General features: G+C 50.3%; 1 protein-coding gene across 1 annotated transcript in view; it reads right to left on the reverse strand.

Annotated features, from left to right (window-relative positions):
- Positions 1-289: 289 nt before the first annotated feature.
- LOC142574375 (uncharacterized) overlaps positions 290-12,173 on the reverse strand; it is an 88,662-nt gene continuing 76,778 nt past the window's right edge. Inside the window, exons 5-6 of the mRNA XM_075683473.1 lie at positions 3,082-3,135; positions 290-450 (exon numbers count right to left, since the gene is read on the reverse strand). Of these exons, the coding sequence (XP_075539588.1) occupies positions 367-450; positions 3,082-3,135 (138 nt within the window). The 3' untranslated portion in view covers positions 290-366. The remainder of the gene's footprint in view (positions 451-3,081; positions 3,136-12,173) is intronic.

Here is a 12,173-nt window from a genome sequence, read left to right on the forward strand (position 1 = left end):
GAAGTCTGCTCTTTGTCCGGCGTATTGTACCTTTATTGCGTCGCGTATCAGTTTAGCGTTGCCCCCGCAATCACTAACAGCTACGAGTTCGCCCACTTTACTGTTCTCAATGAAGCGTGGACAGTCCAGGTATGCTTAGGCTTGTTGTTGACAAGGACAGCCAGCAGTTCCATAAAAGTGACTGTTAAGTAGGGCCTCGTTAAGTTTAAGACTCCGTCAGCTCTTAAGGCTTTCGTGTTCTTGTTGTATCTGGTAGATTCCTGATGCCACAAAAGCAGACAAACAGAAATCAGAGGAGCCATCAATTTTATTTTCTAGAAACGTCAATTATTTGATGTCTTAGCTGCTCAGGTTGCTTTCTTTTCATCAGCCGGAAAATAAACCTTTGGCGTATTCCATGGCTCTTATCATGTAGCGGACGTCTTTCGGGAAATGACGTTGAGCGCATTGCTGCAGTGATAAAAAAAGAAAAAAAGAAAAGGCAGCCAACTTGCAACTTCAGCGTTTCTTTCGGCTGTGAACTCATTCACTGCGAAATCGGTATTTTCACACTTTAAAGAGAATCATCGCAGTTTTGGTTGCATGTTTTTTTGCTCAAGTAATTGCGCTTACAAACTACGTGCCAAGGCTCCAGCTGTTACGCTGCTGTTGCTTTCGGCGTGCGATCAAAGAAGAGTAATGTAATAATTTGAAGTAGTAATTTGAGAAAAAAAGCTATTTGAAATAATAATAAAATTATAACAAGTTCTGATATTAGTTAAAAGTTAGCATTTAGAGAAATACCTTGTGACCTTACCTCGTGTTGTGATGTGCTCATTTGTTTTTTGTAGGGTATAATGCTGGGTGTTGCCGAATTAAAAATATAGAACGCTTCCAGGTGAGCAAGATGTGGAATCGAAGCTTCGAGAACAAGGATGCTACCAACTACAACATTTCGTCTTAACAAAGCCCTTAAATACTTTTCCATCCGGTCATGAAGCTTCTTCGAAAGTATCATACAGGGACAGAAGATGGTACCAGAGGCACTGGATTAAGTGGAAGGTAAACAATCTGCCGTGCAAGATGGCCGGGCTGTGCTATCACGCAAAGCTTTCACGAGAAATGTGCCTCTCATACGTTTACTTTAGCATGTTTATAAGGTGAACATGAAGGAGCAATATTTGGTAATATGATTTAATGTGCGAGGTGTTTCTGTTTAAATTATACACGGCACCGTTTTACGATTGACGTTGGCCCTTCCCCCTGGTATAGGCTTGCTTGCACAAACTGTTTCATTCGGCTGTCTCTATTTAAACTTTGTCTAGTTAGTTCGTTGGGTAAGTAAGAAATATCTGGTTAGCTAGTTCAGTCTGTTAGTTATTAGTTGATTAGGTTGTAAGTTAATTATATTTGCTTAGTCATTATAGTAGGTAGGTTATTAGTGCATAACCTTGTTGTTTCAGTTACATAACTTAATCCTTTTATTAGCTCTGTTAGTTTGATTAGTTAGCTAGTTTCGTTAGTTATTTGTTCACTTAATTTACTTGGTCTGTTACTTGGCCATAATAATGTAATTAGTTTATTGGTTGAGTTGGTTTTGCTGCTATAGTTTGTTACGTTGCTTATTGTTGAGTTTAGTTAGTTAATGTAGTTGTTAGATTAGTAAGGTTAGTTATTAGACTCATAATTAGTTGAGTAATTGCATGCTTGTTTAGTTAATAAGTTGCTTAGCTTTTCTTGTTTAGTAATCAGTTCGTTAGCTTTGTTAGTGTGGAACGCAAGTTTTTTCCCCTGCAATTACATAACAGTGCGACGTGAACTTGCTCTTTTCGTTTCTGACGATGGAGTGGTCCGAGTGTATAATGTGAATAATAAATTAAGCCGCTGTTACGAACGCAGTTGAACCTGCAGATGAAACAAGGGGTTGTAGTTGTTTCTAAATTAAACACGTTTATGTTTATGAACACCGTACAGAGAGAGGGCGGCGATTCGCACGTTGTGTCGACAATATTCACACGTTGAGACAGGCAGTTGACCCTTGCGCAATAGCGAGCTTACGCACAGAACACCCGCGGCGCCCGTTCGGCGTATGCTGCAGTCCAGGTTCCACTTGCGCCAGCGCCGCGGTGCGTCCTCAGCGGGCGCTGTACGAAGCCCTCCCATAGCGTTGCGCGTACTTTCCGTGACCAGATGAACAGTCTTGGAGGGCCCTGGCCTTCCGCAGAGGCCCTTAGTTCAAAGCTGTGCGTGTGATTTAAAGACAGGTAGGTTTCTGGCAAGGAGCATTCACGTGCTCTTGTAAAATAAAGAGTAGCAGACTGAATGCTCGCTCTCGCATATTATTTTCAGGTTCAGTTCTTTTCTCGCCATAGCTGACAAGGGCAGAAGCCCTTTATGGCACGCCGACGGCGCTTATATGCTGAAAGGCGGTGGCGGCAAGAGGCTGCAACTACGTTGCCAGCGTCGCCTTATCATCATTGTCTCCAAAAGGCGCTGCCAATCTTCTAGACTGGGCCAGCACATTTTAATAATTGAGTATCAATTGTATTCGCTATCACGCCTGAACAGCGACGAACAATGCCAATGAGAACAATGCCCGAGCAAGTGACGCTATACCACTTTTGAATAACACTGCGCGAAGTACTCCAAGCATAGGCCCACAAACTCCCAGACGATGGTTGCGAATGCCTAAGGATGGCCACTATATTCAGTTGGGACATATTGACAAGAGAGACGAATAGTTCATCTGTACCTGCCGCAGATGTACTAGATCGGGCCTGGTGTGATACATCAGCTGCATTTGTCATAGAACGTCAGTGATAATTTTGGCCCCATCGTGTAAGCATGCGTCACCGGCTGGAGCAGAGCGCGCAGAATGTTGAACGAAGGAAGAACACCGGGAGGCGACAGTAGAGAAATATTAACTTCCTTCATTTTACCAAGTGCGAGCACCAGCACCGAACTCGGGCTCACAAAACTCTGCCGAAGCCGTTGTAAGTGCAGTGCGCATTGCGCATCGCGCGACATATATTCGTGGCAATGTCAGCCTTGGCAATGATCCGCTCGGTGCCTATTGACGTAACATACGCAAACATTACTTACGCGAACCAGTTCGAGTATTTTGTCCCACTGAAGATTGTACTTCGTTGATAATTCCTGAAAGTAGCAAAAAAAAAAACATGAGAGACCTTAAACATTGTTCCCAATCTGGCGAAAAGACTGACAAACGCAGGACTTGTTCAACGCCTACTAATAAATGACGTGTGGAAGTGAATAGATGCAACAGCCTTTGCCGAGGCTGTTGCCAAGTCAAGTAGGAGTTTGTATGAACTAAGCATAATACCTATGCTTGCACGGAGTAACGTCTTCAAAAGCAGTTTCGTTCCACGGGAAAATAGAATTTCCGGAGACTTTAGCCGGTGGTACTAGTTGCTTCCTGTAAATTGTGTGCACACTTAGCGATTTGTATACGCTTTTCAAATGATGTATTATACTTGATTATGTTTTGTTATGATTTGTTCTTTATACCATCGTCTTTTCGTTTTGTTCATGAAAAGCCACTCTCACCATTCCAAAAGGCCTGCCTGATGTGGAGTATGTAAAAATACATAGATAGAATTAATAAAGAACACATATGTACATATAAACAAAAAATAATGAATGAAAAATAGGCAGATCGACCGGACTGATCCCTGTTTGTACTGGGGAAATACAGAAATCAGACAAATATAATGAGCAGAAAGACAGAAAAAAGGTTAATGGCGAGTGCGCACATGTAATTTCAGCCACGTAATTCATATATATATATATATATATATATATATATATATATATATATATATATATATATAGTGCCATGGTGTCTCCCTCTGAGAGATCTCCGGCTAACCACTCATGCATGTTCCGGTCTAGTCTAGCTAGATGGCGCACCCCCCTTCGGTCATGTGTCGAGCATTGACCAATCAGGAGGTGACATCTGGCGAGTGAAGTCTACGTGCAATAAACAGCAGCTTGCCGGCCGAGTCCTTTGTCTGGTTTCATCGGGAGCAGTTGTCTCCGCGTCTTCCTCGCCGCGCGCTCTCCGTACGCCGGGCCCCCGCCGCCTGCCGCTGCCGACACAATATCTTTTGGCGACGAGGATGGGATTCCCGCTCCGGTTCCGGCCGAAGCTCCGGGGGATCAACGACCTTCGGAAGTGAAGCGTTCTTTCCTGTGTCTGCACGGCATGCAAACGCCGCCGACGCACTTGGCGTCGCGAGGCTCCAGAGCCTAAGCCTTCGTCGACCCCACTGCTCTTGCCTGCTCGGTTGCTGCTGCAAGCCCCGGCTTGTCTCAAACCTGTCATGGTATCTCTCGCCATGAACCTGACCGTTTTCCTTGAGTTGCCTGGCCCGCCGTCTATTCCGTGTGTAATAAGATGATTTATTACGAGGAACTAGGCACAGTCTAGTACTACTGGAAGTAGATGAACGCTGATCATGCGCACAGCCGACACAAGAGCGCCTTCTTCGTCTTCCTCTTCACCACAATGGCCCCCGGGAGAGAAGAGGAGCCATCCTGGCGACTTACGGCGTAGGTAGGATGAGGGGGTCATAGTACGGCTTAAGTCGGTTGACATGAACCGTGTCACGCCCGCGATGCCTATGGTCGGGTGAAGGTGTCACAGGTTCTACAACATAGGTGACAGCGGAGGTACGGTCTATGACGCGGTAGGGGCCATCATAGCGTGCAAGGAGTTTGGTCGAAAGGCCAGGGCTGTGAGGCGGGACCCACAACCAAACAAGGGAACCAGTCGGGAAAACTGGTGTAAGCGCGTCACTGTCACGCCGCAGCTTTTGACGACCTTGAGCAGCGGTCGTAAGGGTTCGCGCCAGATGCCTACAGTCCTCGGCGTATTTGGCGGCTTCAGACACAGCCGTGCATTCGGAAGCATCGGGTCGGTATGGGAGCATTGTGTCCATAGCACACGAGGGCTCTCGTCCATACAGCAGAAAAAAAGGCGAAAAGCCAGTGGTAGCTTGTGTGGCCGTATTATAGGCATACGTGACGAACGGCAAAACAGTGTCCCAGTTACTGTGATCCGAGGCGACGTACATAGTCAACATGTCACCGAGTGTGCGGTTGAACCTCTCTGTCAAGCCATTCGTTTGCGGGTGGTAGGCTGTAGACTTGCGGTGAACGATGCTGCATGCAGCGAGAAGGGCTTGGATGACTTCGGACAAGAAGACACGTCCCCTGTCGCTGAGCAGTTCGCGTGGTGCGCCATGTCGAAGAACGAAGTTCCGCAAGATGAAGAACGCAACTTCGCGCGCAGAGGCTGCCGGGAGTGCGGCAGTCTCGGCGTAGCGCGTCAAGTGGTCGACACCTACAATTATCCATCGGTTACCCGAGGAACTGCAGGGAAGTGGCCCGTATAGGTCTATGCCGACGCGATCGAAGGGCCGAGCCGGGCAGGGCAGCGGCTGTAGCTCACCAGGAGGGCGCTGTGGAATTTTACGCCGTTGGCACGCCGTGCAAGCGCGTACGTACTGGCGCACGAAGTGATACATGCCGTGCCAGTAGAAACGCTGCCTTAGCCGAGTATACGTGTTCAGAACACCGGCGTGACCATTATGAGGAGCAGCATGAAAATAAGCGCATATGTCAGAACGCATGTTTCGTGGTATCACCAGGAGCCATTTGCGACCATCAGGCAAATAATTTCTGCGGTAAAGAACGTTGTCGCGGACAGTAAAGTGAGCGGCGTGGCGACGAAGTGTTCGAGAAGAGGGTGTGGCGGATGGGTCGTGGAGAAAATTCAGCATAGTTGAAAGCAGGGGATCCTTACGCTGCTCGTCCGGCATATCAGCGACGTTGAAGGCTGACATGGATGCGAAGAGCGGAGAGACTGAAGCCACATCACAAGGTAGCGGCGATCGGGAAAGCGCATCGGCGTCAGAGTGCTTTCTGCCCGATCGGTAGACAACGCGGATATCATATTCTTGTAAGCGGAGTGCCCATCGCCCTAGGCGACCTGACGGATCCTTCAACGAGGACAGCCAGCAAAGTGAATGGTGGTCGGTGACAATGTCAAAAGGGCGACCATATAGGTATGGACGAAATTTGACGAGCGCCCAAATAATGGCCAAGCACTCCTTTTCGGTTACTGAGTAGTTGGCTTCTGCCTTCTTTAAAGTTCGGCTCGCATACGCGACGACGTACTCGTCATAGCCGTCTTTCCGTTGTGCGAGGACTGCACCAAGTCCGATACCACTGGCGTCCGTATGTACCTCTGTAGGCGCTGTGGGATCGTAGTGTCGAAGAATCGGTGGCGAAGTAAGTAGGCGACGTAGTTGCTGGAAGGCTTCGTCACAGGAAGTTGACCACGCGGAGATGCCGTTGGTAGCGGTAAGCAAATTGGTCAGTGGTGCGATGATAGTCGCGAAATTGCGCACAAAACGCCGAAAGTAAGAGCAGAGCCCTATAAAGCTGCGGAGCGCCTTAAGAGTAGTGGGCGTCGGAAACTCTGCGACCGCGCGAAGCTTGGCTGGGTCAGGAAGCACGCCGTCCTTCGATACAATGTGACCCAACATTGTTAACTTGCGAGCAGCAAAACGGCACTTTTTGATGTTAAGTTGGAGGCCAGCAGAGGTGAGGCAGGTCAGTATCTCACGCAAGCGAACGAGGTGCGTCGGGAAATCTGGCGAAAACACCACGATATCATCAAGGTAGCACAGACATGTTTTCCACTTGTAGTTGCGAAGGATGGTGTCCATCATACGCTCGAAAGTAGCGGGCGCGTTGCATAGCCCGAATGGCATTACGGTAAATTCGTACAAGCCATCGGGCGTGATGAAAGCTGTCTTCTCACAGTCATCATCTGCCATCGGCACTTGCCAATAGCCGGAGCGAAGATCCAAAGATGAGAAGTACTCTGCGCCTTGCAAGGAGTCGAGGGCGTCATCTATCCGAGGCAGCGGATAGACATCTTTACGAGTGATCTTATTGAGTCGACGGTAATCCACACAGAAGCGTATTGACCCGTCCTTCTTGCGTACTAATACTACAGGAGACGCCCAAGGACTGTGGGAAGGGCGAATGACGCCACGGTGCAGCATGTCGTCGACCTGCTCGTTAATGATCTTCCGCTCGGCTGCCGACACGCGGTATGGTCGCTGGCGTAACGGAGGATGGGAACCAGTGTGTACGCTGTGAGTGACGGTTGCCGTACGCCCCAGAGATGGTTGGTCACAGTCAAACGACGAGCGAAAATTCTGAAGCGCGAAGACTTGCTGGCGATATGGAGGCGGCAGATCGGCGTCTACGACAGATTCAAGAACGTTTGACGACGACGACGACAATGATGAGGATGATGTCCATAGCACAGGAGAAGTGAGGGCGTCGAGTTCATAACAGGCCGTGTCGTCGGAAACAGCGAGAATGTGAAGCGGGTCAAGGGGCTGAACACGACCGAGTGATTCGCCGCGCAGTAACGACACATGGTAGTGAGACGGGTTACACACAAGCATTGAGGATAATCCAGACACAGTGGTGAGGACGGCAAATGGCAGAGGTAGGGCCTTGCGACGTAGAAAAATCGGCGACGGTGTAAAAAGTACTGTAGCGTCTGGCGTGGTAGAGCAAGAGACGGGCACAAGCACACACATGTCGGGTGGTATGTCCGTATCGGACATAATAGTGAGCTTGGAGGCTTTTTGTTCAGAAGGGTCAGGCAGCGGGGCATCGGCAAGCGGGAAAAGCGCTACTTCGGCCCGGGCGCAGTCGATGATGGCACGATGGTGAGACAAGAAGTCCCAGCCGAGTATAATGTCATGTGAACATGATGACAACACGAGAAATTCAACAACGTAGACAATGCCTTCGATGACCACCCTTGCAGTACATTGAGCGACCGGGGCTATATGCTGCGCAGTCGCGGTGCTTAGAAGCATACCAGACAACGGCGTTGTGACCTTATGGAGGCTGCGACAAAGCTTTTCGTCGATAACAGAAACTGCAGCCCCAGTATCAATAAGCGCAATTGCGGCGGTTCCTTCGACCAAAACGTCCAATAAATTGCGTGGCGACTGTGCAGGCCTTGTAGAAGTCGCGAAGCTTGCAGTTCGTGCCTGCGGAACTGCAGCAACTAGTTTCCCTCGCTAGGTGACTGGCGGCGACGTAAGGGGGAAAGTGAGCGACGACGTGGCGATGGCGAACGATGGGTGCCGACAGGGCGTCGAGGAGGCGGCGAAAACTCGTGGTCGGGAAGCATCGCATGCCCGGCGGTATCGTGGGAATAGGCATATCCAGGTGGTGCGACAGTAGCGTTAGCAGCTGGCATACGACGATGGCAGAAGCGCGCAACGTGACCGGCGACACCGCAAGCGAAGCATATGGGTCGGTTGTCGCGTGTGCGCCAAGAGGTATGAACTGGGCGTCGAGATGGAACGGGAGGCGACGCGGGAGGAGGTGCAGCTGGAAGTCGCATTGGCGCCGGAAACGAGAACGTCGGCGGCGCAGGTCGCGCGGCGACTTCGGCATAAGTCAGAGGTGCAGCCACGGGAGGGCAGGGTTGGGCGAAAGGTAAAGACCCAGCAAGTTCCTCGCGAATGGCCCGCCTAATGGGAGCAGCCAGAGATGTGTCAGGCAGGGGAGGTCCATCGTTGAGAGGCAGCATAGACAATTGGCGCGCCACCTCCTCACGAATGAAATCCTTTATCTCAACAGAGAGCAATGCTGCTGGCGTGGGGTTTGAGCGAAGCGTGAGGTTCGATAGAGAGTCGCCAGGTGCGAGAGCGCTGCGCGCAAGGACCCTTTGTCGACGCAGCTCATCGAAGCTCTGGCAAAGAGTGACGACAGCTGCGACAGAAGTAGGGTTCCGCGCCAGGAGCATTTGAAATGCGTCGTCCTCGATGCCCTTGAGGATGTGCTTCACCTTGTCTTCTTCAGTCATGGTGGAATCGACGCGAGCGCAAATATCAACGACATCCTCTATGTAACTAGTATAAGTCTCGCCGGGCTGTTGAGCGCGCTGGCGGAGGCGTTATTCAGCACGGAGTTTTCGCAAGGCTGGGCGACCGAAGACTGCCGCGAATGCAGTTTTGAAAGCGGACCAGGTTTGCAGTTCCCGTTCGTGATTGTGGAACCAGAGGTTCGCAACGTCAGCAAGATAGAAGATGACGCTACGGAGCTTCGTCGGATCATCCCACTTGTTGTGTTCACTGACGCGCTCGTAGGTAGAGAGCCAATCTTCTACGTCAGTCTCACCTGAGCCACTAAAAACAGGAGGGTCCCGCTGCCGTTGCACGGCGCCGCACATGACAGGAGCGGCAGATGCGCCAAGCGGATTGTTGGGAGCGTCGTTCATAGTAGCGGCTGGAGCAGATGTTAAAGTTCGGCTGCGAAGTTCCAGGGTGAGGTCGGGGAGTGCAGCACCTTCCACCAAATGTAATAAGATGATTTATTACGAGGCACTAGGCACAGTCTAGTACTACTGGCAGTAGATGAACGCTGATCATGCGCACAGCCGACACAAGAGCGCCTTCTTCGTCTTCCTCTTCACCACGCGTGGTACAGATGCAAACAAATTTTCCAGGCCCACCTTGAAGCGGCCGGCGGTGGCGACTGGACGGTCGCGCAGCGAGCGTCCGTGCTCGTTAGCGCTCTCGGGCGAGAAGGACAACGCAAGTATTTTGCTAACGAGGAGCAGGAAGCAGCAAGGCAGTTGACCGGAGCAGCGTCAGCGTCACTCGATACGGTCCGGCAGCATCGGAGTTCCAGAAACTCTTGCAGCGTCTTGACCGGCTGTTCGCCGCGTCAACAAATGTTCTGGCGAAAAGCACGAATCCACCAGTTGAAGGCAGTTTGAGGGAGAAGGATTTCTTGAATTCGTGACCGCACTGAAGGAAAAGGCAGTCCAGTGCAATTTCGGCACGACCTACAATGAGCGCGTCCGAGACCAGTTAATACATGGAGTGGCGAACGCCAGCGTTTGCGAAAAGTTATTAGCCCATGGCGAAAACCTTTCCCTGGACAAGGCGGAAGAAATTGGACGCTCATTAGAAGTTCTGCATCGAGCGAACCGCGCGTTCGTCTCTGAAAATGTACGAAGGATCGAGGCATCCAAACATGGCGTTCCGTCGACGGGCCAAGATGACACACTTCTTCCAGGAGGCCGCCAAGATGGCCGACTTCTTCCGAGAAGCCGCCAAGATGGTCGACATTTCGCACGAGGCTCCTTCGGAAACCCTGGTGCAGGCGATCGGTGTGGCAGCACGAAGCATATCGCGTCTTACAAGAATTGTCCAGCAAGAAATTGGTGCTGCTACGCCTGCCACACGTTGGGCCATTTCGCTTCAGTATGCCGAAAGACACGAACAGCTGTGCAACACGGCTCTTCCGCAGAGACGCTGTCTTCATTAACTTCCGCAGGGCAGCCGTCCGCGTCTGTCTTGACGGTAAGCGCTATTGAAACTAAAAAAGATTTGGAAGTTCCGGTCGCAGTTAGCGTAGAGTCTCCATGCGACTGCTGGTGGATACGGGAGCATCTGTGTCATTGATGACTGCCGAAGATTTCAGAAATCACTTTGGTGGACAGCACACGCTGTCAAAAACAACAGTGGACTTCAGAAATTTCTCCAAGCATCGCATCGACATTCAAGGTTTGTTTCAAGCCACTGTCCAGTTTTTCCAAAGGTCATGCTCCGTCACATTCCACGTAACGACTACATGATCATCACTGCTGGGTCTAGACGCCATCCAACGCTTGGGTATACAGATCGACGGCACTTCGCTGACATGCTGCCTGGCATCGCTTCCTTCAGTACAGAGCCCCACAGGTGTACCTCCGGGTTTTAATCACCTCTTCGGTGGTGAGTTGGGTCTCGTCAAAAACTTTGTGCACCGAATTCATCGGCAGCAAGGGGTGAAACCAGTATCTTCAAAGTTGCGCCGACTACCACTGGCTCTCCGTGACCAGGTCGCAAATGAACTGCGATATCTCGAGGACTGCGACGTCATCGAGCGCGTCTAGGCTTCTGAGCGGGTGTCTCCACTCGTGGTGGTGCGCAAGAAGGATGGAACCATGCGGCTCTGTGTAGACCTACGGGAACAGGACAGTTTTGTGTCTCAAGTTCTAGAAAGAGTCTCGCAGAAACAGTGGCAAACCAAGCAGTATGTAGACAAACGTAGAGGTGCTCAGGCAACACGTATCAAGGTGGGAGACACCATCAAAATAAGATTTAACTCGAAGGATTTTTTAAGTACAGTAAACCTCTTACAGTTAAGGCCCAGACAGGACCATCTACTTTTGTACTCAGTGATGGGAAGACGTGGAATGCATCTAAGTTAACCCTAGTAGTAAAGGATTCAGCAGATAGTACATTGTCTACAAGTAATAGAAGCCTTTTGTACTCACACTCAAACTGGGATAGTCATTCCGATGACTTGTCTACAGCTACATCTTCTCTTCATAGTACTAAGGAGCAGCTAAGTAGCTCGTCTGGCTGTATCACTTCCGAGTCTACACAGTCAGCAGTCGTCTCTGATTCCGTGAGGGAATCGGTAGCCTCCCAGGACTTGTTGGGACGTCGAGAGGAGCTTCCCGGGCAACCCTCTCCAGCTTTGAGCGACAACCACATTCAGTTGTCAAACCAGGGGGAGGGAAACAATAGTGGGACGACTGGGTCTTCAAAGTCAACCGATACGCGTCGCAACCCCCAAAGTTCTTCTAAGGTACGCACACGTCCTCATCGTAACAGGAAACGACCTCCGTGGCTCGATGATTTTGTTTCTTGAGTGTAGGGCGTATTGCCGTCTTTGAAATGCCACGGCTAGGGGCCTCGCTGTGACATTACAAAGACAGGTCACATGTTGCTTCGTTTAACACAGCTGTAAAATGTGTTTTCTTTGGTGCGGTACACTGAGACTTGTGCCCTGTGTTTCTTGTCGGATTTTGTGTTGGGCTGTTTGCAATGCAGCGTGATACCTGTATATTTTTGTGAAGTGCTAAACGCACCGGAAGTTCTGCAATGACTGCCTGTGTTATGGTGCCCCAAGACAGGTGCGCGTGTGCGTGAACTTGGGGGACGGACTGAAATTGTTCTTGGACTTAAGTGCATGTGCCTTGTGTGCGCGTTTCACTGTATGGTTACTTCGTTTTCCAGGGGGGGGGATGATATGATATAGTGTCTCCCTCTGAGAGATCTCCGGTTAAC

Source organism: Dermacentor variabilis, chromosome 3 (assembly GCF_050947875.1).
Source record: "Dermacentor variabilis isolate Ectoservices chromosome 3, ASM5094787v1, whole genome shotgun sequence".
Taxonomy (NCBI): Eukaryota; Metazoa; Arthropoda; class Arachnida; order Ixodida; family Ixodidae; genus Dermacentor; species Dermacentor variabilis.